Source organism: Sander lucioperca, chromosome 1 (genome assembly GCF_008315115.2).
Source record: "Sander lucioperca isolate FBNREF2018 chromosome 1, SLUC_FBN_1.2, whole genome shotgun sequence".
NCBI lineage: Eukaryota > Metazoa > Chordata > Actinopteri > Perciformes > Percidae > Sander > Sander lucioperca.
This window is the reverse complement of record NC_050173.1, coordinates 33,626,974-33,654,098: the sequence shown is the minus strand read 5'-3', so window position 1 is coordinate 33,654,098 and position 27,125 is coordinate 33,626,974. Positions and strand designations below refer to the sequence as shown.

Below are 27,125 nucleotides of genomic sequence, written 5' to 3'. Positions count from 1 at the left end.
AATAAGCGCCACGATGTGGTGTGTGCGGTCTGGAGGGTATATTCACTGGAGTTTTCTTACAATAATCTGTTTCTTGATACGTGACGTATAACTTTAATATATAGACTTAAAGAGATATAAAGACATGCATTATTGTTTATTTGTATTATTGTATATGTATGTTTTTGTTCTAACACAAATCTGTAAATAAGTAAATATCGGCATTAGACAGTTTTTGGTCTACTGTGATGTGTGACTTCTTGTTAGCTGTATGTTGACTTGAAAGTTCAAAAGAATGTTGGGGATTTATCTGTTTTTAGTGGTAAATGTAGTTATTTAAAACGACCACACGGGGACATTGTAGACCATCACATTTTGATGTTCATCTTGGTTGCTTCAGGCTCCTCCCAGATTCAGAGGATGCTGATGTTTCTCGGGGCTTTGTTACAAAGAGACGCAGTGGAAGAATGGATTGCGTGGCCATCATTTTGTCTGTTACCCCCTAAAGGAGAGGAAACTGGATTCTGGCACTTTGCTTTCATCCTGAATTTTTGAGACTAGAATCCATATGCTCTGTTCACGTTGGATACAAATATGTCGACGCGGAGTTTACGGAGAACATTTGGGATTTTTATAGTCGTTGTTATTTTGGATTGTTGCTGGGAAGCGGTATTTGGACAGCTCTCTTACTCTGTATCAGAGGAGGTAATCCAGGGGACATCTGTGGGAAATCTCGCTAAAGATCTAAACCTTAATGTTCACGATTTGGAAGCACGTATGTTTCAGATTGTAAGCGGATCAAATAGAAAATATTTCGACGTAAATCTGAAAACTGGAGTTCTATATGTCAATGAAAGAATCGACCGCGAGGAGCTGTGTGCTAAGGCTACAAAATGTACTGTCGATGTAGAGGCCGTAATCAACAATCCACTCAAGCTTTACCGTTTGGAGGTAAATATAGTCGATATAAACGATAATGCGCCATATTTCCCTGAGAATTTGCAGTCTCTTAACATTGCTGAAAGTACTGTGCAAGGAGGGAAATTTGGATTCATAGGGGCATCGGATCTCGATGTTGGTAAGAATAGTGTTAGTACATACAAGATAAGTCCAAATGATTATTTTTCTTTAGAGATTCACAAAGGGGGAGAGGCTGTGTCTGCCGAGCTTGTGCTTCAGAAAGCTTTAGACCGAGAAAAACAAGGCACTGTAAGACTTATAGTGACAGCAGTCGACGGAGGAAATCCACCTAAATCAGGAACGTCTCAGATCATTATCAATGTTTTAGACATTAATGACAACGCTCCGGTTTTCAGCAGTTCTTTATACAAGGCACGGATTTCTGAGAATTTAGCAGTAGGCAAAACTGTTATAACTCTGAATGCAACAGACGCAGATGAGGGATTAAATGCTGAAATCGAATATTCTTTGAGAAGTAGAGGTCAGGATCATGTTATAGAGGTATTTGACATAGATTCTAAAACAGGTGCGATTTTAATCAGAGGTAAGATCGACTATGAAGAACATCCTGCGTTTGAGATTCATGCACAGGCCAGTGACAAAGGCCAGCCTCCGATGTCGGCTCATTGTAAGGTGCTGGTAGAAGTGGTGGACCTAAATGACAACGCTCCTGAGATCACTGTGACGTCACTATTAAACACAGTGAAGGAGGACACCGAAGTTGGTACTGCTATAGCACTTGTCTCTGTACTGGACAAAGATGGTGGAAAAAACGGTGTAGTAAAAGCGGTCATTCTGAATGAGAGTCCCTTCAAATTGGACACAAATTATAAAAACTATTATTCGTTAGTAGTTGATGGTGCACTTGACAGAGAAACTATGGCCGAGTACAATGTCGTTATCGTCGCAACTGATGAAGGGACTCCACCTCTCTCCAGCACCAACATAGTGACAGTTCATGTTTCTGACGTCAATGATAACCCGCCTCGCTTCACAGAGCCGCTGATTAATGTTTATGTGAAAGAGAACAGTCCAGTAGGAGCAGTTATTAAAACGGTGACTGCAGTTGATGTCGATATCAGTCAAAACGGTCAGGTGAGCTATTCTTTTTTACAAAGTAACAGTAACCCAGTACCGCTATCTACAATAGTAAACATCAACTCAGAAACTGGAGATATAGTCAGCCTGCAGTCTTTTAACTATGAAGAGTTAAAAATGTTTCAGTTTAAAGTTCAGGCCACAGACTCTGGTGTTCCTCCGCTCAGCAGCAACGTGACTGTGAACGTTTTAATCCTGGATGAAAATGACAATAATCCAACAATTCTCGCGCCCTATTCTGAGCACGGCTCCGTTAACAGTGAGAGCATCCCCTATTCTGCTGAAGCGGGATACTTTGTGGCAAAGATCAGGGCTGTAGACGCAGACTCTGGATACAATGCTCTGCTTTCTTATCACCTGTCTGAGCCCAAAGGAAACAACCTCTTCCGGATCGGAACCAGCACCGGAGAAATCAGGACTAAGAGGAGAATGAGTGACAATGACCTGAAAACTCACCCCTTGGTGGTGTTGGTTTCTGATAACGGAGAACCCTCCCTGTCAGCTACTGTGTCTATTGATGTGGTGGTGGTTGAAAGCACAGCTGACATCCAGACTCAGTTCAGACATGTGCCCATAAAGGAGGAGAGCTTCTCTGATTTAAACCTGTATCTGCTGATCGCCATCGTGTCGGTGTCAGTGATCTTTCTGCTGAGTCTCATCAGTTTAATAGCTGTCAGATGCCACAGGACAGACGGCAGTTTCAGCAGGTACAGCGCCCCAATGATCACCACCCACCCTGACGGGAGCTGGTCTTACTCTAAATCTACTCAGCAGTATGACGTGTGTTTCAGCTCAGACACGATGAAGAGTGACGTAGTGGTTTTCCCCGCACCGTTTCCGCCTGTAGATGCTGAGCTGATCAGTATTAACGGAGGAGACACTTTTACCAGAACTCAGACTTTACCTAACACAGACAAGGTAAGGGTACCACGCTTATAATGCCACAAATTAAGACAATATAGTGAGTTTAAAAAACCGATGGTCTTGTTTGCTATTCATGTATTTAGAAGGCTAGTTCGTTAGTTTTTTCCCTGCCTTCTTTATTTGGATCTTTCTGTATGTTTATACATGTAACACTTGTTGGTGTGAAAACTGATTTCGTCCATTTTCTCCTCCTAAATACTTTGAAAAGGGTGACGTTGTTTATCTGTCATCTTCTATAACGTGTAAGCCAGTCTTTTCTGTTTAAATGCAATAGTAACCCGATAAGAAGATTAACTTTTTTTCCACGCAGTTGCCAAGTATCACGTTCATCTGCTCTTCTTTGACAATGAATGTTATGTTTTGGGAACAAATTATGCATCACACATTTGATCACCGATTAGTTTGCAGTGCTGGCTTGCTTTATTTCGTTCATAGTTCATTAATAGGTGGTGGTGCACTCCTTGTTTTTCTGTCAATTGTTTAAGTTTGCTTGTATGACGTTTAGTTTTAAGTATATCAACAAAGACCCTTTGAGATTTTCTATCATTACGTACGCCATAGCATTCACGGTATATTGAAAAGGATTGCCTGGATAGCATTTCAGTCAAAGGCCTAAACATGCCAATCACAAAAAGATGAGATGACCCTCATTTTGAAATACATAAAACGTTGCATATTACCAGATAATACGACAAGTAAATTCGTTTTCAAAGAAAGCAATCAGCTATTTCCTGACTTTCTGTTCGTTTTAAAATTGGTAATTTTTGTGCCGAGAGATGGTTTGTGTGATGTTATACTGATTTTATCCTGATTTGTAATGTAGTTCATCCACAAGGCCATACGGGGGCACTGTAGACCATAACACAGACGATTTTATTTAGATTACCAGGCCCCTCCCACATTAAGAGCGTGACGATGTCTTGTTGGGCTTTGACACAAAGGGACGCAGGAGCACAGAGAGAAGGCTGGGACATTAGCTGCATTGTGGACAGTAAAGAGGAAAAAGGAACACAGTTTCGGTCAATACTCGACATCAATTAGACTTGTTTCTATGTTGGTTTCACGTCGGATTGGATTATGTCTTCAATTAACAGGAGTCCTGTGGTGGCATACGTGTTATTTGTGCTGCTGGATTGTTACTGGGAAGCAGTGTCCGGGCAGCTCTCCTACTCCATATCAGAAGAGGTGAATCCGGGGACTTCTGTAGGAAATATAGCCAAGGATCTAAACCTCAGTGTCGATGATCTGGAGTCTCGTATGTTTCAGATTGTTACCGGATCTAAGAGAAAAATCTTTGAGGTAAACCTAAAGACTGGTGTTCTCTTTGTCAATGATAGAATAGACAGAGAGGAGCTCTGTGCGAAGGCGACAAAATGCACAGTGAGCGTAGAGGCTGTGATAAATGCTCCATTGAAGCTTTATCGTTTAGAAATAAATATTCTAGATGTGAATGACAATTATCCGTCTTTCAGTGCTAATTCGCAAAGTATCGAAATAGCCGAAAGCACACTACCTGGGACTAAATTCCTTGTGCTGTCGGCCTATGATGCCGATGTAGGCAAAAATGGCATCAGTACATACAAGCTAAATCAAAATGACCATTTTTCATTAGCGCTGAACAAAGGAGAGAGTGTGTCTGCTGAGCTAGTCCTCCAGAAACCTTTAGACCGAGAGAAGCAGCCTGTAATTAAACTCACATTGACTGCTGTAGACGGAGGGACACCACCGAAATCCGGAACATCACAGATAATAATACATGTCTTAGATGTTAATGACAACGTCCCAATATTTACAAAACTATTGTATAAAACAAGTATTAATGAAAATGTACCGCTCGGTACATCAATAATAACAGTAACGGCAACAGATTCAGATGCAGGACCAAACGGGGAGATTTCATATTCACTGAGCAGCAAAGATCAGGATCATGTCTTGGAAATATTTCAAATTGATGAGCTCACAGGATTAATAACAGTTAAGGGACAGATTGACTTTGAAGAGCACCTGGCTTTTGAAATCCGCGTGCAAGCTAGTGACAAAGGCTATCCTCCAATGGCAGCCCAGTGCAAAGTACTAATAGAGGTGGTGGATTTAAATGACAATACTCCTGAAATATCTGTAACATCATTAATTAACAGAGTGAAAGAGGATGCAAAAATAGGCACTGCTGTTGCACTTGTGTCAGTCCTGGACAGAGATGGAGGCAAAAATGGAGCAGTTCATTGTAACATTAAAAATGACAGCCCCTTTAAATTGGAAACAAATTACAAAAACTATTACTCTTTGGTAGTAGACGGACAGCTAGACAGAGAGAGTGCATCACATTATAATGTCACGATCACAGCTACAGATGATGGAATCCCTGCTCTCACGAGCACCAGTGATCTTACAGTTTATATTTCTGATGTCAATGACAACTCGCCTCGTTTTTCAGACACTTTAATTCATGTATATTTAAAAGAGAACAGTCCTGTCGGAGCCGTTCTAAAAAGAATATCTGCAGTTGATGCAGACATTGATCAAAATGCCCAGGTAAGCTACTCAATTGTGGAAAGTAACAGTAACTCATTGCCGTTATCTACAATGGTGAACATCAACTCAGAGACTGGAGATATAGTCAGCCTGCAGTCTTTTAACTATGAGGAGTTAAACACGTTTCAGTTTAAAGTTCAGGCCACAGACTCTGGTGTTCCTCCGCTCAGCAGCAACGTGACTGTGAACGTTTTAATCCTGGATGAAAATGACAATAATCCAACAATTCTCGCGCCCTATTCTGAGCACGGCTCCGTTAACAGTGAGAGCATCCCCTATTCTGCTGAAGCGGGATACTTTGTGGCAAAGATCAGGGCTGTAGACGCAGACTCTGGATACAATGCTCTGCTTTCTTATCACCTGTCTGAGCCCAAAGGAAACAACCTCTTCCGGATCGGAACCAGCACCGGAGAAATCAGGACTAAGAGGAGAATGAGTGACAATGACCTGAAAACTCACCCCTTGGTGGTGTTGGTTTCTGATAACGGAGAACCCTCCCTGTCAGCTACTGTGTCTATTGATGTGGTGGTGGTTGAAAGCACAGCTGACATCCAGACTCAGTTCAGACATGTGCCCATAAAGGAGGAGAGCTTCTCTGATTTAAACCTGTATCTGCTGATCGCCATCGTGTCGGTGTCAGTGATCTTTCTGCTGAGTCTCATCAGTTTAATAGCTGTCAGATGCCACAGGACGGACGGCAGTTTCAGCAGGTACAGCGCCCCAATGATCACCACCCACCCTGACGGGAGCTGGTCTTACTCTAAATCTACTCAGCAGTATGACGTGTGTTTCAGCTCAGACACGCTGAAGAGTGACGTAGTGGTTTTCCCCGCACCGTTTCCGCCTGTAGATGCTGAGCTGATCAGTATTAACGGAGGAGACACTTTTACCAGAACTCAGACTTTACCTAACACAGACAAGGTAAGAGATTAAATACATTAAGTACTCGTTGCTGCACTTTTTCTATGTAGATAATTGTTTACGATATAGTACAGTTTTATTTAGCCTACATTATTTTTAAAGAGAGATGCTAGGTAGCGTCAAGAAACCGTCATGACCTTTACACAGACTATCCTGTTTAATTAAAAAGGGAAAATAACAAAGTAAAAACAATAGTAGTTTGTAGTTTGATATTGTAGACTATAGCTTGCTTGTCATTTGGATGGTTTTTGAATTTCAGTTGTTTGGCTGCAGATTCGCATTCTTTCTGTGGGTCGCTATCCGTGGTGCTGAACTCCACTTTTTAAACTTGCTTTCAGTTTCCAGAACATGATGCAAAACCAAACCGTGTTGAAGTCCACAATGTTTTTAAATATATTTACACATGGTTTTGGCTATAACTGTTGAACAATATGTAACATGTTTCATAATTTACCTTCAAGAAAACTTTCTATTTAGTATTTGCAGTCACTTTGCTCTACAGTTTTAAAAAGTCAGTGCATTTCTGTATTTACCACAACAAATAACTCAATGTCACTGATGCAAGGCATTTAATTAGAATTTCAGTTAATTTCTCAAAAAAAGGAAAGAAAAGAAAAGTAAAAATGCTGTATAATAAAGAACCCTTTAGTAAAACAATATTAGTTTCAGTAATCAGTGGCTTAACGTTGTTGTTTATTATTTTACCTTTTTATTTTTGCAATTCCTTCATGTTTAAGGAGAAGTAAGAGTGTATAGTTGTTTCAAATGTTGTGTTTGATGTAGAAGTATTTATGACATATGTCCACACGGGGACACTGTAGACCATCACATTTGGACGATCTCTTTGGTGGCTAAGGGCTCCTCCCAGATTCAGCGGATGATGTTTCTGTGGGCTTTGTTACAAAGAGAGGTCGGACGACAAAGAACGGTTGTCGTTTGGTCGCGGACATGCCGACATTTTTTATTGGAATATATCTTTCCTGATCTTGATCTCGTTGTAACGTATTGTCCAGATTTGCCTACATGTTCCTTCTCGATGTATGGAATAATGCATTTGCTGAGCAGAAGGAGCTCTGTGTGGATATCTCTCTTGGTCGTGCTGCTGGATTGTTACTGGGAAGCGGTGTCTGGGCAGCTCTCTTACTCCGTCTCAGAGGAGGTAAATCTGGGGACTGTTGTCGGAAATATCGCTAAAGATCTGAACATCAATGTCCAGGATTTGGAGTCCCGCATGTTTCAGATCGTTGCAGGATCAAAGAGAAAATATCTCGAGGTAAACCTAAAGACTGGTGTCCTGTACGTTAATGAGAGAATAGATCGAGAGGAACTCTGCGGCGATGAACCAAAATGTTCCCTCAGTGTAGAAGCAGTTATTAATAACCCTTTAAAACTGTACCGGATTGAAATAATCATTTTAGATGTGAATGATAATTACCCGTCATTCCTCAGCACGTCGCAGATAATTAACATTAGTGAGAATACAGCAGCAGGAGCTAAATTCCCTCTGCATCCAGCTCACGATGCAGATGTCGGTAAAAATACTGTAAATAGCTACAAGCTTAGCCAAAATGACCACTTCTCTCTCGCTACACATACAGGAGAGAGTGTTACCGCCGAATTACTGCTTCAGAAAGTTTTAGACAGAGAAAAACAGTCTGTGATCCGACTCATACTGACTGCCATTGATGGAGGGACTCCTGCTAAATCTGGCAGTATGACTATACAAGTGAATGTATTGGACATTAATGATAATCCTCCTGTATTCAGCCAAACTCTCTATAAAGCTAGTGTGTATGAGAACGCCAAGATAGGAACATCGATAATAACATTAAATGCGACTGATTTGGATGCAGGCCCAAATGGACAGGTAGTATATTCGTTCAGTGAAGTAGGACGAGGAAAACAAACTGATCTGTTTGCTATAGACGAAAAAACTGGGACCGTAACAAATAAAAAGAATATCGACTTTGAAGAGAATAATGCTTTTGAGATTCGAGTACAAGCCAGTGATGGAGCTTCCTCGCCGATGACATCACATGCCAAATTATTGATTGAAGTTTTAGACGTCAATGACAATGCTCCTGAAATTTCAGTTACATCACTGTTGAACACCGTGAAGGAGGATGCGTCTATTGGCACCGCCATTGCGCTTGTTTCAGTATTTGATAAAGACGGAGGTAAAAATGGCATGGTGAACTGTAAAATTTCCAATAATGTTCCTTTTAAATTGGAGTCAAATTATAAGAATTACTACTCGTTGGTGGTGGACGGTCCTCTTGACAGAGAGAGCGCATCTCAATACAATATCACCATCACTGCGACTGATGAGGGCAGCCCACCTCTCTCCAACACGAGCGTTATTAATGTGCACGTGTCAGATGTAAATGATAATACACCTATGTTCACAGAAAACATAATCAATGTCTATGTGAAAGAAAACAGTCCAGTAGGAGTAGTTTTAAAAAAGGTTTCAGCAATTGATGCAGACATCGATCAAAACGGTCAGGTGAGCTATTCATTTTTACAAAGTAACAGTAACTCATTGCCACTCTCGACTATGATAAACATCAACTCAGAGACTGGAGATATAGTCAGCCTGCAGTCTTTTAACTACGAGGAGTTAAAAACGTTTCAGTTTAAAGTTCAGGCCACAGACTCTGGTGTTCCTCCGCTCAGCAGCAACGTGACTGTGAACGTTTTAATCCTGGATGAAAATGACAATAATCCAACAATTCTCGCGCCCTATTCTGAGCACGGCTCCGTTAACAGTGAGAGCATCCCCTATTCTGCTGAAGCGGGATACTTTGTGGCAAAGATCAGGGCTGTAGACGCAGACTCTGGATACAATGCTCTGCTTTCTTATCACCTGTCTGAGCCCAAAGGAAACAACCTCTTCCGGATCGGAACCAGCACCGGAGAAATCAGGACTAAGAGGAGAATGAGTGACAATGACCTGAAAACTCACCCCTTGGTGGTGTTGGTTTCTGATAACGGAGAACCCTCCCTGTCAGCTACTGTGTCTATTGATGTGGTGGTGGTTGAAAGCACAGCTGACATCCAGACTCAGTTCAGACATGTGCCCATAAAGGAGGAGAGCTTCTCTGATTTAAACCTGTATCTGCTGATCGCCATCGTGTCGGTGTCAGTGATCTTTCTGCTGAGTCTCATCAGTTTAATAGCTGTCAGATGCCACAGGACAGACGGCAGTTTCAGCAGGTACAGCGCCCCAATGATCACCACCCACCCTGACGGGAGCTGGTCTTACTCTAAATCTACTCAGCAGTATGACGTGTGTTTCAGCTCAGACACGCTGAAAAGTGACGTAGTGGTTTTCCCCGCACCGTTTCCGCCTGTAGATGCTGAGCTCATCAGTATTAACGGAGGAGACACTTTTACCAGAACTCAGACTTTACCCAGCACAGACAAGGTAAGAAAAGCATGAAAAAGGTACACATATTCATATACTTCTGAGAGTTGAGGTTGAAAGCATGGCCCTTCCGTGTTTTTTTTTTTGCTATATATGAAAGTGAAATTACTTTGTAAGAACTTTCCACGTTTTATTCATAAATGTGCTTGTTTTGCTTTGGATTTTCTGTTGAAATGTAGAGTGGTACATGAGCCAGAGTAATGAAAGTATTTGAAGTTCATAAGTCTCTCACACTATACAGAAAGTGCGTGTGTCCATGGTGCTGAAATAAGCACCACATGCAGGCCAGTATGCAGTTCGGGGTCCAGAGAATGGAACGCGGAAAATGTGTCTAATGTAAAAATGGTGGTGTGATTTCCTGCCATTATATACATATATTTGGATTTGATGACAGCCTATCATATTATTTACTAATTAAGAGTGCAAACCCGTTTCATAACAGTTAGGGAAGATATTTCAATATCTTATTTCATTACCTTAATTCCCTTTAATTTGTATTCATTTTTTGAAAATAAGGAATATTGCAATTTTTATTTCCTGTCAGTTTCAGCCATCTCTGTATAGTCATAATGTTTTACTCATAATGTACTTCGCGTTTTACTTGTAGCTTCAAAGCTAGGCTATCAGTTAACAGGTGAAGGACGATTGGTATGGATAGAAATGTTTTTGTTTTTTTAAGTTAGAGAGGGAATTGTCTCGAAATACGTTAATTATGATCGTTTGAAATAGTTAAACACATTTGTATTATAATTTATATTTGTTATTGTAAAAAATTCTCCGTTTACACAGTTGGTTAGTCATTCCATTTTTGTTGTCAGAGGTTGAATGGATGCAGTCGTTTCTTTTCAACACATGGGGACACTGCAGACCATGACATCTGTACGTTATTTCAGGAGGCACTATGTAGACTCCTCCCAGAAACAGGCGGTGATGACGATGTTTCTCTGGGCTTTGTTACAAAGAGAAGCAGGGAGAGAGAGAAAAGGGTGAAAACGCTTTCCAGCTGTCTAATAAGAATACGAAGAACAGGAAGGTCTACTTCACTTTTAATATGACTATTTGACGGGATTGCTTGCGCTGGGATTTATGCCTTTTTCGGGATGGATGCAATTATGTATTTCTCAAGCAGAACGAGTCTTTTTCGGATATATCTTGTGACCGTGCTGCTTAATTATTGCTGGGAAGCGGTGTCTGGACAGCTCTCCTACTCTGTCTCAGAGGAGGTAATCCCGGGGACTTCTGTTGGAAATATCGCCAAGGATCTAAATCTAAATGTCCAGGATTTAGAGTCTCGTATGTTTCAGGTCGTTACTGGATCAAAGAGAAAGTATTTCGATGTAAATCTGAAAACTGGAGTTCTATATGTCAATGAAAGAATCGACCGCGAGGAGCTGTGTGCTAAGGCTACAAAATGTACCGTCAATGTAGAGGCCGTGATCAACAATCCACTTAAGCTTTACCGTTTAGAGATAACTATAATAGATGTAAATGACAATGCCCCCGTTTTCTCTGAGCAATTGCAGTCACTTAACATTGCAGAAAGTACTTTACCGGGAGTGAAATTTGGACTAATCGAGGCATCGGACTTGGATGTTGGGAAGAACGGAGTTAATACATACAAGCTTAGTAATAATGGTTATTTTTCTTTAGAAATCCACAAAGGGGGAGATAGCGTGTCTGCTGAGTTAGTACTGCAGAAATCTTTAGACCGAGAACACGACTCTGTAATAAAACTCACACTAACTGCAGTTGATGGAGGAAATCCATCCAGATCGGGAACCTCACAAATTATTATCAACGTTTTGGATACTAACGACAACAATCCTGTTTTTAGTAGATCTTTGTACAAAATTCAAATATTTGAAAACTTGCCACCAGGGTCAATTGTGATAAGTCTTAATGCAACAGACGCAGATGAGGGTTTAAACAGTGAAATAGAATACTCTTTGAGAAAAAAAGGTCAGGATCATGTTTTAGATTTATTTCAAATAGATTCTAAAACAGGTGCGATTTTAATCAAAGGTAAGATCGACTATGAAGAACATCCTGCGTTTGAGATTCATGCACAGGCCAGTGACAAAGGCCAGCCTCCGATGTCGGCTCATTGTAAGGTGCTGGTAGAAGTGGTGGACCTAAATGACAACGCTCCTGAGATCACTGTGACGTCACTATTAAACACAGTGAAGGAGGACACCGAAGTTGGTACTGCTATAGCACTTGTCTCTGTACTGGACAAAGATGGTGGAAAAAACGGTGTAGTAGAAGCGGTCATTCTGAATGAGAGCCCCTTCAAATTGGACACAAATTATAAAAACTATTATTCGTTAGTAGTTGATGGTGCACTTGACAGAGAAACTATGGCCGAGTACAATGTCGTTATCGTCGCAACTGATGAAGGGACTCCACCTCTCTCCAGCACCAACACAGTGACAGTTCATGTTTCTGACGTCAATGATAACCCGCCTCGCTTCACAGAGCCGCTGATTAATGTTTATGTGAAAGAGAACAGTCCAGTAGGAGCAGTTATTAAAACGGTGACTGCAGTTGATGTCGATATCAGTCAAAACGGCCAGGTGAGCTATTCTTTTTTACAAAGTAACAGTAACTCAGTACCGCTGTCTACAATAGTAAACATCAACTCAGAGACTGGAGATATAGTCAGCCTGCAGTCTTTTAACTATGAGGAGTTAAACACGTTTCAGTTTAAAGTTCAGGCCACAGACTCTGGTGTTCCTCCGCTCAGCAGCAACGTAACTGTGAACGTTTTAATCCTGGATGAAAATGACAATAATCCAACAATTCTCGCGCCCTATTCTGAGCACGGCTCCGTTAACAGTGAGAGCATCCCCTATTCTGCTGAAGCGGGATACTTTGTGGCAAAGATCAGGGCTGTAGACGCAGACTCTGGATACAATGCTCTGCTTTCTTATCACCTGTCTGAGCCCAAAGGAAACAACCTCTTCCGGATCGGAACCAGCACCGGAGAAATCAGGACTAAGAGGAGAATGAGTGACAATGACCTGAAAACTCACCCCTTGGTGGTGTTGGTTTCTGATAACGGAGAACCCTCCCTGTCAGCTACTGTGTCTATTGATGTGGTGGTGGTTGAAAGCACAGCTGACATCCAGACTCAGTTCAGACATGTGCCCATAAAGGAGGAGAGCTTCTCTGATTTAAACCTGTATCTGCTGATCGCCATCGTGTCGGTGTCAGTGATCTTTCTGCTGAGTCTCATCAGTTTAATAGCTGTCAGATGCCACAGGACAGACGGCAGTTTCAGCAGGTACAGCGCCCCAATGATCACCACCCACCCTGACGGGAGCTGGTCTTACTCTAAATCTACTCAGCAGTATGACGTGTGTTTCAGCTCAGACACGATGAAGAGTGACGTAGTGGTTTTCCCCGCACCGTTTCCGCCTGTAGATGCTGAGCTGATCAGTATTAACGGAGGAGACACTTTTACCAGAACTCAGACTTTACCCAGCACAGACAAGGTAAGAGATTAAATACATTAGGTATTCGTTGCTGCACTTTTTCTATGTAGAGAATTAGTTACGATATAGTGCAGTTTAATTTAGCCTACGTTATTTTTTTTTAAACAGATGCTAGTAGCGTGAAGAAACCGTCATGACCTTTACACGAACTCGACTATTTTAAATTAAAAATTAGTTAATGTCAAGTAAAAAAATTAGAAGTTTGTAGTTTCATATTGTAGAATGTAGCCTGCTTGTCATTTGGATGGTTTTTAAAAGTCAGGTGGTGTTTGGCTGCAGATTCGCCTTTTTTCAGTGGGTCGCTATCCGTGGTGCTGAACTCCACTTTTTAAACTTGCTTTCAATTTCCAGAACATGATGCAAAACTGAACCGTGTTGAAGTCCACAATGTTTAAATATATTTACACATGGCTTTGGCAATTACTGTTGAACAATATCTTACAGGTTTCATAATTTATCTTCAAGAAAACATTTTTATCTTCACTTTGCTGTTAAGTTTTAAAAAGGTCAATGCATTTCTGTATTTACCACAAAATAACCGACTGGCAGGGCTGTAAGGCTCTTGTTTGACATTTCAGTGAAGTTCTAAACGATGCTGCATTCTAAGGAACACTTCAGCCATACAATATCATTATAGTAATTAGTGGGTGGAACGTTCTTGTTTATTTTTTGACATTTTGATTTTTACAATTGATAAATGTTTAAGGAAATGTAAGAATGTTTACTACTTTACATTTATGTAGCACGTAGTTATGTCCACACGGGGACACTGTAGACCATCACATTTGGACGATCTCTTTGGTGGCTAAGGGCTCCTCCCAGATTCAGCGGATGATGTTTCTGTGGGCTTTGTTACAAAGAGAGGTCGGACGACGAAGAACGGTTGTCTTGTTTGGTCGCGGACACGCCGACATTTTTTATTGGAATATATATTTCCTGATCTTGATCTCGTTGTAACGTATTGTCCAGATTTGCCTACATTTCCTTCTCGATGTATGGAATAATGCATTTGCCGAGCAGAAGGAGCTCTGTGTCGATATCTCTCTTGGTCGTGCTGCTGGATTGTTACTGGGAAGCGGTGTCTGGGCAGCTCTCTTACTCCGTCTCAGAGGAGGTAAATCTGGGGACTGTTGTCGGAAATATCGCTAAAGATCTGAACATCAATGTCCAGGATTTGGAGTCCCGCATGTTTCAGATCGTTGCAGGATCAAAGAGAAAATATCTCGAGGTAAACCTAAAGACTGGTGTCCTGTACGTTAATGAGAGAATAGATCGAGAGGAACTCTGCGGCGATGAACCAAAATGTTCCCTCAGTGTAGAAGCAGTTATTAATAACCCTTTAAAACTGTACCGGATTGAAATTGTCATTTTAGATGTGAATGATAATTCCCCGTCATTCCTCAGCACGTCGCAGATAATTAACATTAGTGAGAGTACAGCAGCAGGAGCTAAATTCCCCTTGCAAAGAGCTCACGATGCAGATGTCGGTAAAAATACAGTAAACAGCTACAAGCTTAGCCAAAATGACCACTTCTCTCTCGCTACACATAAAGGAGAGAGTGTTACCGCCGAATTACTGCTTCAGAAAGTTTTAGACAGAGAAAAACAGTTTGTAGTCCGACTCATACTGACTGCCATTGATGGAGGGACTCCTGCTAAATCTGGCAGTATGACTATAATAGTGAATGTATTGGACATTAATGATAATCCCCCTGTATTCAGCCAAACACTCTATAAAGCTAGTGTGTATGAGAACGCCAAGATAGGAACATCGATAATAACGTTAAATGCGACTGATTTGGATGCAGGCCCAAATGGACAGGTATTGTTCTCCTTTAGTAAAATAGACCGTGTGACCAAAACTGATCTGTTTGTTATAGACGAAAAAACTGGAACGGTAACAAATAAAAAGAATATCGACTTTGAAGAGAATAATGCTTTTGAGATTCGAGTACAAGCCAGTGATGGAGCTTCCTCGCCGATGACATCACATGCCAAATTATTGATTGAAGTTTTAGACGTCAATGACAATGCCCCTGAAATTTCAGTTACATCACTGTTGAACACCGTGAAGGAGGATGCGTCTATTGGCACCGCCATTGCGCTTGTTTCAGTATTTGATAAAGACGGAGGTAAAAATGGGATGATGAACTGTAAAATTTCCAATAATGTTCCTTTTAAATTGGAGTCAAATTATAAGAATTACTACTCGTTGGTGGTGGACGGTCCTCTTGACAGAGAGAGCGCATCTCAATACAATATCACCATCACTGCGACTGATGAGGGCAGCCCACCTCTCTCCAACACGAGCGTTATTAATGTGCACGTGTCAGATGTAAATGATAATACACCTATGTTCACAGAAAACATAATCAATGTCTATGTGAAAGAAAACAGTCCAGTAGGAGTAGTTTTAAAAAAGGTTTCAGCAATTGATGCAGACATCGATCAAAACGGTCAGGTGAGCTATTCATTTTTACAAAGTAACAGTAACTCATTGCCACTCTCGACTATGATAAACATCAACTCAGAGACTGGAGATATAGTCAGCCTGCAGTCTTTTAATTATGAAGAGTTAAAAACTTTTCATTTTAAAGTTCAGGCCACAGACTCTGGTGTTCCTCCGCTCAGCAGCAACGTGACTGTGAACGTTTTAATCCTGGATGAAAATGACAATAATCCAACAATTCTCGCGCCCTATTCGGAGCACGGCTCCGTCAACAGTGAGAGCATCCCCTATTCTGCTGAAGCGGGATACTTTGTGGCAAAGATCAGGGCTGTAGACGCAGACTCTGGATACAATGCTCTGCTTTCTTATCACCTGTCTGAGCCCAAAGGAAACAACCTCTTCCGGATCGGAACCAGCACCGGAGAAATCAGGACTAAGAGGAGAATGAGTGACAATGACCTGAAAACTCACCCCTTGGTGGTGTTAGTTTCTGATAACGGAGAACCCTCCCTGTCAGCTACTGTGTCTATTGATGTGGTGGTGGTTGAAAGCACAGCTGACATCCAGACTCAGTTCAGACACGTGCCCATAAAGGAGGAGAGCTTCTCTGATTTAAACCTGTATCTGCTGATCGCCATCGTGTCGGTGTCAGTGATCTTTCTGCTGAGTCTCATCAGTTTAATAGCTGTCAGATGCCACAGGACAGACGGCAGTTTCAGCAGGTACAGCGCCCCAATGATCACCACCCACCCTGACGGGAGCTGGTCTTACTCTAAATCTACTCAGCAGTATGACGTGTGTTTCAGCTCAGACACGCTGAAGAGTGACGTAGTGGTTTTCCCCGCACCGTTTCCGCCTGTAGATGCTGAGCTGATCAGTATTAACGGAGGAGACACTTTTACCAGAACTCAGACTTTACCTAACACAGACAAGGTAAGGACATTGGCATTAACTACGTCTTATTATTGCCCTTCATTTATGTTGATATTCAACGGTGAAATTATAATTGTTACAATAATTAAGGGCTTTGTGCAACAAGAAGCTTTTATTGCAATTTATTTAGAGTTTGATTTAATATAAAAGTCATTGAGGTTGTTATCTTATGTTGATCTAGGCCTGCTCTTCAGATGTTGTTGAATCCCCCCCCTTTTGGCTGCAAAACTCTGCATTTAAATTTGTATGCTGCTGTCCGTGGTGCTGAACACACATTTCTGAATGTGTTCTGCCTGCAATCCCCATGGCATATGGAACATATACTGTATATAAATATAGCCATGTTCAATTGTGCAGTATATTTGTAGGTGTACATGTTAATGTTAAGAATAGTGTGTGAAAAGAAAGCGGTACTAAATACATGATTTTATCTTATTCTCTAATCGTCATCTGGATCTTTGCAATAACTTATTTTCCTGTTACAATTTCCAGTGCGTTGTCAACGAAATGTCAGCCCATGACTATTCACTCAAAATATGTCAAGTCAGTGCTTGTTTGACATTTTTATTTCTTTTTTTTTTTTTTTAATATTTGTTGAAGAGTGACTTGCAAATCGTTTGTAATACCTGTTCCGACAGAAATGGGAATCCTTTACTTCCATATATAACTTAAGGTTTTCTAATGCCAATACAAATATTTCATTTATTGAGTTATGTCCTAAAAACGTCAATTCCTTTATTTTAAGTTTAAATATAGCATATGTTTGACTGTTGTCAGACGTGCAGCCTTAATGTCGGCGTTGAATATCCGTTGAAAGTATTTGAAACTTCCATAATTTAATAAATCAATGTCACAGCAAATTGTTTACCACCAGGATTGTAAATCTGAATTCAATGGTGCTGTAAAAAGTGTAAGACTGCCCATGTACTTCGAAACACATTGCGTCTTTTTTAATATATCCAAATCCTTACAATAACTTAATGTGCAGTTTGTAATTAAGTGGTTGTCCAGCGTTTCTGATAGAGGAGGAATATTTTATAGTTGTTTATAACGTGTGCTGTTAATCAAAGTTACCACACAGTGACGCTATAGACCGTAACACAGAAATGCCGAGGCTCCTCCCAGAGTAAGAACGGAATGACTGTGGATTTTCATCACAAAGAGACACGGGGAGAGAAGGGAGGGCATAATGGAGTCTCCGTCTTTAAGAATAAAAACATCGAAATAGTGTTGGCTAAAATATTGTCACATCTCATCAGTCCACGGTAAAAACTCCATTGTGGATATATGCTTTGTTTTTTTTTCGGCGGAATGATGCCTTCTCCGAGTAGCAGGAGGTCTATTGTTACATATCTGGTGCTGGTGCTGTTGGATTGTTTCTGGGAAGCGGCGTCTGTGCAGCTCGCATACTCTGTCTCAGAGGAGGTAAACCCGGGGACTAATGTCGGAAACATCGCCAAGGATCTAAACCTCAATGTGCAGGACTTGGAGTCCCGTTTGTTTCAGGTTGTTCCAGGATCTAAGAGGAAATACTTCGAGGTAAATCTAAAGACCGGATTTCTGTATGTCAATGAGAGGATAGACCGAGAGGAGCTTTGTGCAGATGAACCTAAATGCACTGTTAGCGTAGAGGCAGTTATAAACAACCCATTAAAGCTTTACCGCGTAGAGATAGAAATTAAAGATGTGAATGACCATTCTCCCTCTTTTAACACAAAATCACAAATACTGGACATTGCAGAGAACACCTTGCCTGGATTTAGATTCGCGTTATCGGAGGCAAGCGATGCTGATGTGGGTAAAAACGGTGTTAGTGCGTATAAGCTCAGTCCAAACGAATACTTCAATCTTGCTACACACAAAAGAGGGGAGAGCATATCTCCAGAGTTAGTGCTGCAGAAAGCCCTAGACCGTGAGAAACAGCCACATATACAGCTCATGTTAACCGCGGTAGACGGGGGAACTCCACCAAATTCAGGCACATCAGAAATTGAAATAAATATACTAGATATTAATGATAACGCACCAATGTTCAGTAGCACTCTCTATAAAGTTAAAACGTTTGAAAATATCCCGATTGGAACGGCAGTCTTCACCTTAAATGCGACTGACGAAGATGAAGGCACGAATGGTGAAATTGTATATTCTCTTCGTAGTAAAGATCAGGACCATATTCTGGATATTTTCAAAATTGACCCTAAAACGGGGATCATTTCAGTAAAAGGCAAAATCGATTATGAGGAAAGAAAAGCGTTTGAGATCCGAGCAGAGGCAAGGGACAAAGCCCAGCCTCCTCTGTCTGCTCATAGTAAAGTGCTGGTAGAAGTAATTGATGTAAATGACAACGCTCCTGACATCACTGTGACGTCACTGCTTAACACAGTGAACGAGGACGCTGATGTAGGTACTGCCATTGCACTTGTATCTGTTCTAGACAGAGACAGTGGTACAAACGGTGAAGTGAAATGTGAGATCTTAAATACGGTCCCGTTCAAATTGGAGACAAATTACAAAAACTATTACTCGTTAGTGGTTGACGGACATTTAGACAGAGAGGTAACCCCTCAGTACAATGTAACAATTTCAGCTACCGATGAAGGGAGTCCTCCTCTTTCGAACATCAGTGTTATAACTGTTTATGTTTCTGATGTTAATGACAATGCCCCATGTTTCCCAGAACATGAAATAAACATTTACGTGAAAGAAAACAGCAAAGTAGGAAGAGTTATTAAAACAGTGAGTGCAATTGATGCTGACGTCAGCAACAACGGTCAGGTTAGCTACTCCTTTTTAGACAGTAATAGTAAATCCCTGCCCCTCCCCACAATGGTAAACATCAACTCAGAGACTGGAGATATAGTCAGCCTGCAGTCTTTTAACTATGAGGAGTTAAAAACGTTTCAGTTTAAAGTTCAGGCCACAGACTCTGGTGTTCCTCCGCTCAGCAGCAACGTGACGGTGAACGTTTTTATTCTGGATGAAAATGACAATAATCCAACAATTCTCGCGCCCTATTCTGAGCACGGCTCCGTCAACAGTGAGAGCATCCCCTATTCTGCTGAAGCGGGATACTTTGTGGCAAAGATCAGAGCTGTAGACGCAGACTCTGGATACAATGCTCTGCTTTCTTATCACCTGTCTGAGCCCAAAGGAAACAACCTCTTCCGGATCGGAACCAGCACCGGAGAAATCAGGACTAAGAGGAGAATGAGTGACAATGACCTGAAAACTCACCCCTTGGTGGTGTTAGTTTCTGATAACGGAGAACCCTCCCTGTCAGCTACTGTGTCTATTGATGTGGTGGTGGTTGAAAGCACAGCTGACATCCAGACTCAGTTCAGACATGTGCCCATAAAGGAGGAGAGCTTCTCTGATTTAAACCTGTATCTGCTGATCGCCATCGTGTCGGTGTCAGTGATCTTTCTGCTGAGTCTCATCAGTTTAATAGCTGTCAGATGCCACAGGACAGACGGCAGTTTCAGCAGGTACAGCGCCCCAATGATCACCACCCACCCTGACGGGAGCTGGTCTTACTCTAAATCTACTCAGCAGTATGACGTGTGTTTCAGCTCAGACACGCTAAAGAGTGACGTAGTGGTTTTCCCCGCACCGTTTCCGCCTGTAGATGCTGAGCTGATCAGTATTAACGGAGGAGACACTTTTACCAGAACTCAGACTTTACCTAATACAGACAAGGTAAGGCATGCCTAATTTCATTAATCTAAAAAGGAGTGAATATTTTTAATCTTTGGGTTAACATTATGTGCGTTTCTTTTATTAGATACAAATATACGAATATGTTGATAATAGCCATACCCTGAGTTTGCTCTAAATCCTTCAAAAGCATCCACATTTCTTTCAAATAATTTTTCGACTTTATCTACAAATATATTAACTAACAGCTATTATAGCTATACAGCTATTAACAGCTACACTTATAACTTATCTATCATTGTTAAGCATTTTAAATGGGCTCGTAACTCTTGACACTTATTTGTAGTCCATCTGATAAAACCTGACTTTAACTGGTTTAATGGCGCGTGATGGTACTAGAAAGTTGGCAGGTGAATCAGTGAGTTTTAATGATGTCGAGGATGGTTTGTATGATTGAATTACACATTAAGTGCAACAAAGTTGGTATCTTTTCACTGAGTTTTACAGTAGTTTGGAGACACTTGAGCAGTAGCACGATTTGCATTAAAACGGCATTGGGTCGCTGCCCATGGTGCTGAACAATTCTCTTTCTTCTGTTCTCTGTATTGAGAGATGCAGTGGAGGTGCTGTCCGTGGTGCTGATATTGAATTCAGACAACATAAATAGATATCATGTTAACGAATGTTCTAAACTACATATTTCACAGATACATTTTGTTCTATGAGCAGTCTGCCAGTTGAGCTCAAGTCATCGAATATCAACCCATTAATTGTATTAATGAATACGGTTTGCTGTATCTTATAATAAGCATATCCCCCTATGCTCCGAGCCATCTTTCTGTATTCAAAAGAGTCACTGGATGTCGCTAGAGACCAGGCAACAATCTTGTATTCACCTTTTAGAAACTCCTCCTCTATTTATGACAGAAAAGAAAACGTCATCATCTGGCAGTGCTTTGTGAAAATAGCGTACAGACGAGTGAAACCCTGAAGAGAGAGGACTCTAAGCGAGAATGGATACATAAAAACAGCTATTTTTAACTTTTCGTGGACAGGCCAAAAAGAAGAAACCAGGATTCGTTGCTTTTGCCTCAACAGCGATGGCTACTCGGGAACAATGGGATAATATTGGGGGTCTATTTTTCACTCTGCTTTGTCTCTGCGACTGGTCCGTGGCTCAGATATCGTACTCAATGTCAGAGGAGGTGGACAAAGGGACAGCGGTGGGAAATCTCGCTAAGGATTTAAATCTCAATGTGCAGCAACTCCATTCCACGGGTCTTCAGATTACCTCTGGATATAAAAAAACGTATTTTGACATTAATCATGAATCTGGAGTACTTTTCGTTAGCGAGAGGATAGATCGGGAGGAGCTTTGTCCTAATACGGTAAAGTGCTCTTTAAATATAGAGGCCATATTGAGTAACCCTCGCAGCCTCCATCGAATTGAAATTGTTATAAATGATATTAATGACAATGCTCCATCTTTTCTGGAAGAAATAACTACAATAGATATGTATGAATCTTCATATGTCGGAGAAAGGCATCCACTGCCGATAGCTCATGACGCAGATGTAGGTGCTAATTCGGTTAAGACTTACAAATTGAATCCGAATGATCATTTCTCTTTGGATATACAAAGCATTGGTGACCAGAGTGTGTCCGCAGAGTTAGTGCTGCAGAAAGCATTGGATCGAGAAAAACAGGCTGTGATTGAACTCATACTAACTGCGATAGATGGAGGACAACCTCCCAAAACGGGGACTTTACAGATACAAGTTAATGTACTGGATGTAAACGACAATTCACCCTTGTTCAGTAAATCTCTTTACAAGGTCCAAGTTGTTGAAAATGCAAATATTGGCGCAACGTTATTACAACTGACAGCTACTGATTTAGATGACAGTGTTAATGGTCAAATTGTATACTCTTTCACAGAAAGGGGACGTTTAAACCCTGACGACAAATTTGTCCTAAATGATGATACTGGAGAAATTACTGTGAAAGGTAATATTGATTATGAGGAAAATCAAGCATACGAGATTCGTGTTCAAGCACGAGATAAAGGCAATCCTCCTCGCAGTGCACATAGCAAGGTTTTAGTCGAAGTTATTGATGTCAATGACAATGCTCCAGAAATCTCGGTTTCATCACTCATGAGTCCAGTAAAAGAGGACGCTGAAATAGGCACAGCTGTTGCTATGGTGACTATCACTGATAAAGATGGAGGTAAAAATGGTTTGACAAACTGTAAAATTACAGGTTCTGTGCCATTTAAATTAAAATCCAACTATAAAAACTATTATTCTTTGTTGGTTGACGGGCCTCTTGACAGAGAAAGTGTTTCCCTGTATAATGTATCAATTACAGCTGCAGATGAAGGAACCCCCTCTCTGTCGAGCACAAGCGTCATTACTGTTCAAGTTTCTGATGTCAATGACAATCCTCCTCGATTCCTGGAACCTCTGATTAATGTTTACGTGAAAGAGAATAGTCCGATTGGAAACACAATTCATATACTGGCGACATTAGATTCAGATTTGAATGAAAACGCAAAAGCAACGTACCACTTAATAAACAGTTCTCCAAAGACCACACAGATAGCTTCAATGGTAAACATTAACTCAGAGACTGGAGATATAGTCAGTCTGCAGTCTTTTAACTATGAAGAGTTAAAAACGTTTCAGTTTAAAGTTCAGGCCACGGACTCTGGTGTTCCTCCGCTCAGCAGCAACGTGACTGTGAACGTTTTTATTTTGGATGAAAATGACAATAATCCAACAATTCTCGCGCCCTATTCTGAGCACGGCTCCGTTAACAGTGAGAGCATCCCCTATTCTGCTGAAGCGGGATACTTTGTGGCAAAGATCAGGGCTGTAGACGCAGACTCTGGATACAATGCTCTGCTTTCTTATCACCTGTCTGAGCCCAAAGGAAACAATCTCTTCCGGATCGGAACCAGCACCGGAGAAATCAGGACTAAGAGGAGAATGAGTGACAATGACCTGAAAACTCACCCCTTGGTGGTGTTAGTTTCTGATAACGGAGAACCCTCCCTGTCAGCTACTGTGTCTATTGATGTGGTGGTGGTTGAAAGCACAGCTGACATCCAGACTCAGTTCAGACATGTGCCCATAAAGGAGGAGAGCTTCTCTGATTTAAACCTGTATCTGCTGATCGCCATCGTGTCGGTGTCAGTGATCTTTCTGCTGAGTCTCATCAGTTTAATAGCTGTCAGATGCCACAGGACAGACGGTAGTTTCAGCAGGTACAGCGCCCCAATGATCACCACCCACCCTGACGGGAGCTGGTCTTACTCTAAATCTACTCAGCAGTATGACGTGTGTTTCAGCTCAGACACGCTGAAGAGTGACGTAGTGGTTTTCCCCGCACCGTTTCCGCCTGTAGATGCTGAGCTCATCAGTATAAACGGAGGAGACACTTTTACCAGAACTCAGACTTTACCCAGCACAGACAAGGTAAGAATAATTTGCAACTGATTTAATTTTAGGATATTTTTCTGGTAGTATTGATCAATTCAATCCAGGAAGAATGGATTTTTATGTCACACTGTAAACAAAACTTTAGTGTGTGGCTTTCTGCTCGTTTTTTTATTTTGAAAACCTTAACTTGGTTTTGAAAAGTTGGGAACTTGAATATGCTGAATCCCATGGTGTGCCAGATTGTAGAATGTTTTACGATGTTTTTTTCATCATTTTATAAACTGAAATTACATGTAATAAACCATATTAACATTGTTTTGATTTGGTAGCATTTCAGTTGCATTTCACCAACAGAAAAAGCCTGTGAAAACATTTAGCAGCTCTTGGAAATAGCACCTGCTTTTCAATACAAATTATATCAATTTTGCCATATCACCACGTGGTGACGCTATAGACTGTAACATTGAGAGTTCCTATGTAGTAGTTTCACGCTCCTCCTCGTTTTAGATGACGATTTGTCTTCTCCAGGCTTTGTCACAATGAGAGAGACAGCGAAAGGGCAGAGAAAAGATTTGTTTCATCCATCTGTACAATCTATATTTGACGCAGTCTAAAGCCGTATTTTTTCATTGTTGTAAAATTCGTGACGGGGTTTCCTTGCATTTGATGTGCTTTGAAATCAACTCATGGGATTATGCCTGCACCAATGAGGACGTCTATTGTTTCATGTCTGGTGCTTGTGCTACTGGAGTGTTGCTGGGAAGCGGAGTCTGTGCAGCTCTCCTATTCCGTGTTCGAGGAATTGAATCCGGGGACTTCTGTAGGAAATATCGCAAAGGATCTAAACCTCAGCCTTCAGGATTTGGAATCTCGTATGTTTCAGATTGTTACTGGATCAAAAAGAAAATATTTCGAGGTAAACGTAAAGACTGGTGTTCTCTACGTTAATGAGAGAGTAGACAGAGAGGAGCTCTGTGCGAAAGCACCAAAATGCACAGTCAGTGTAGAAGCTGTGATAAACAGTCCTTTGAAGCTGTATCGCTTAGAAATAAATATTCTAGATGTCAACGACAACGACCCGTTATTCACGGAAAAGTCTCAAACTGTAGACATAGCAGAGAATACTCTGCCTGGAATGAAATTCGCTTTGTCGGAGGCTATCGATGCAGATGTAGGTAAGAATACAGTTAATGCGTTTAAATTGACACCAAATGAATATTTTTCTCTCGCTACGACCAAAGGAGGAGAAAGCGTGTATGCCGAGTTAGTTTTACAGAAAACGCTGGATAGAGAGAAACAGTCTGTGATACATCTCACTGTGACTGCTATAGATGGAGGTACTCCACCGAGATCTGGCACATCACAGGTCATTATTCACGTTTTAGACATAAATGATAATCCTCCAGTGTTTAGTAGTCCCTTGTACAAAACTAGTATTTTTGAAAACACGCCAATCGGGACAACTGTGATTATACTAAATGCAACCGACGCAGACGAGGGGATACATGGTGAGATAGTGTATTCCTTAAGAAGTAAAGGGCAGGATCGTATATTAGAGATTTTTCATATTGATCCCATAACAGGTGCGATAATGCTCAAAGCTAATGTCGATTATGAGGAATATACAGCGTTCGAGATCCGTTCAGAAGCCAACGATAAAGCTCAGCCACCGATGTCTGCTCACTGTAAAGTGCTGGTAGAAGTAATTGATGTAAATGACAACGCTCCCGAGATCACTGTGACATCATTGTTAAATACTGTAAAGGAGGACGCTGAAGTGGGTACTGCTATTGCACTTGTATCCGTTCTAGACAGTGATGGCGGTAGAAACGGTGAAGTGAGATGTAAAATCTTAAATCAGGTTCCCTTTAAACTAGAGACAAATTATAAAAACTATTATTCTCTAGTTGTTGACGGGGCTCTTGACAGAGAAATTACCTCCAACTACAACGTCACCATATCAGCTACCGATGAAGGGAGTCCCCCTCTCTTCAACACCAGTGTTATTATTGTTCACGTTTCTGATGTAAATGACAACTCGCCTCGTTTCTCAGAACCCGTGGTTAATGTGTACGTGCAAGAAAACAGTAACGTTGGGGTAATCATTAAAACGTTATCTGCATCTGATGCTGACATTGACAAGAATGGCCAAGTTAGATATTCATTTTATGGTAGTAATAGTAACTCAGTCTCCGTGTCTACAATGGTAAACATCAACTCAGAGACTGGAGATATAGTCAGCCTGCAGTCTTTTAACTATGAAGAGTTAAAAACGTTTCAGTTTAAAGTTCAGGCCACAGACTCTGGTGTTCCTCCGCTCAGCAGCAACGTGACTGTGAACGTTTTAATCCTGGATGAAAATGACAATAATCCAACAATTCTCGCGCCCTATTCTGAGCACGGCTCCGTTAACAGTGAGAGCATCCCCTATTCTGCTGAAGCGGGATACTTTGTGGCAAAGATCAGGGCTGTAGACGCAGACTCTGGATACAATGCTCTGCTTTCTTATCACCTGTCTGAGCCCAAAGGAAACAACCTCTTCCGGATCGGAACCAGCACCGGAGAAATCAGGACTAAGAGGAGAATGAGTGACAATGACCTGAAAACTCACCCCTTGGTGGTGTTGGTTTCTGATAACGGAGAACCCTCCCTGTCAGCTACTGTGTCTATTGATGTGGTGGTGGTTGAAAGCACAGCTGACATCCAGACTCAGTTCAGACATGTGCCCATAAAGGAGGAGAGCTTCTCTGATTTAAACCTGTATCTGCTGATCGCCATCGTGTCGGTGTCAGTGATCTTTCTGCTGAGTCTCATCAGTTTAATAGCTGTCAGATGCCACAGGACAGACGGTAGTTTCAGCAGGTACAGCGCCCCAATGATCACCACCCACCCTGACGGGAGCTGGTCTTACTCTAAATCTACTCAGCAGTATGACGTGTGTTTCAGCTCAGACACGCTGAAGAGTGACGTAGTGGTTTTTCCAGCACCGTTTCCGCCTGTAGATGCTGAGCTGATCAGTATTAACGGAGGAGACACTTTTACCAGAACTCAGACTTTACCCAGCACAGACAAGGTAAGAGCCATAAACAGCGAAAACTATGAAGCAGTGGAAATGTTGTCTTTCAAATATAGCTTTAGAAGGTTTAAGTGAAGGTAAATGTGGTTCCGTTCATCACTGATGGTAGCAAATTATTATCTCAAGACGCTCTCCTTGGTGCTGATATCTCTCCGTGTGCCACAGTCTTCAGGACACGCTTACCTTCATGTCCTAATTAAGGCTAACTGATATTACACGTGCCATAGGTTGTCGG

At 41.4% G+C, this 27,125-nt stretch overlaps 6 protein-coding genes across 11 annotated transcripts in view; all 6 read left to right on the top strand.

Annotated features, from left to right (window-relative positions):
* The window catches only part of LOC116052474 (protocadherin alpha-C2-like), a 162,460-nt gene that overhangs the window by 80,980 nt on the left and 54,355 nt on the right, over positions 1–27,125 (top strand). Inside the window, exon 1 of one of the 6 annotated variants that reach the window (XM_036002996.1) lies at positions 14,324–16,717. The exons of the other annotated variants lie outside the window; for them this stretch is intronic. Within the exon in view, the coding sequence (XP_035858889.1) occupies positions 14,327–16,717 (2,391 nt within the window). The 5' untranslated portion in view covers positions 14,324–14,326. Of the gene's footprint in view, positions 1–14,323; positions 16,718–27,125 lie in introns of those variants that run through there. 6 annotated transcript variants of the gene reach the window in all.
* On the top strand, positions 215–2,991 carry LOC116052483 (protocadherin alpha-4-like). The gene has a single exon (XM_031303231.2). It carries the CDS (start codon positions 574–576, stop codon positions 2,974–2,976), a length of 2,403 nt encoding a protein of 800 aa, XP_031159091.2. The 5' UTR covers positions 215–573; the 3' UTR covers positions 2,977–2,991.
* On the top strand, positions 3,743–6,441 carry LOC116052487 (protocadherin alpha-8-like). The gene has a single exon (XM_031303236.2). It carries the CDS (start codon positions 4,039–4,041, stop codon positions 6,424–6,426), a length of 2,388 nt encoding a protein of 795 aa, XP_031159096.1. The 5' UTR covers positions 3,743–4,038; the 3' UTR covers positions 6,427–6,441.
* LOC116052475 (protocadherin alpha-8-like) lies at positions 7,152–9,871 on the top strand. The gene has a single exon (XM_036003028.1). It carries the CDS (start codon positions 7,292–7,294, stop codon positions 9,854–9,856), a length of 2,565 nt encoding a protein of 854 aa, XP_035858921.1. The 5' UTR covers positions 7,152–7,291; the 3' UTR covers positions 9,857–9,871.
* On the top strand, positions 10,634–13,400 carry LOC116052482 (protocadherin alpha-5-like). Its single transcript, XM_031303230.2, has one exon. It carries the CDS (start codon positions 10,942–10,944, stop codon positions 13,345–13,347), a length of 2,406 nt encoding a protein of 801 aa, XP_031159090.1. The 5' UTR covers positions 10,634–10,941; the 3' UTR covers positions 13,348–13,400.
* LOC116052477 (protocadherin alpha-8-like) lies at positions 24,390–26,980 on the top strand. Its single transcript, XM_031303226.2, has one exon. The coding sequence runs from the start codon at positions 24,509–24,511 to the stop codon at positions 26,963–26,965; it is 2,457 nt and encodes an 818-aa protein (XP_031159086.1). The 5' UTR covers positions 24,390–24,508; the 3' UTR covers positions 26,966–26,980.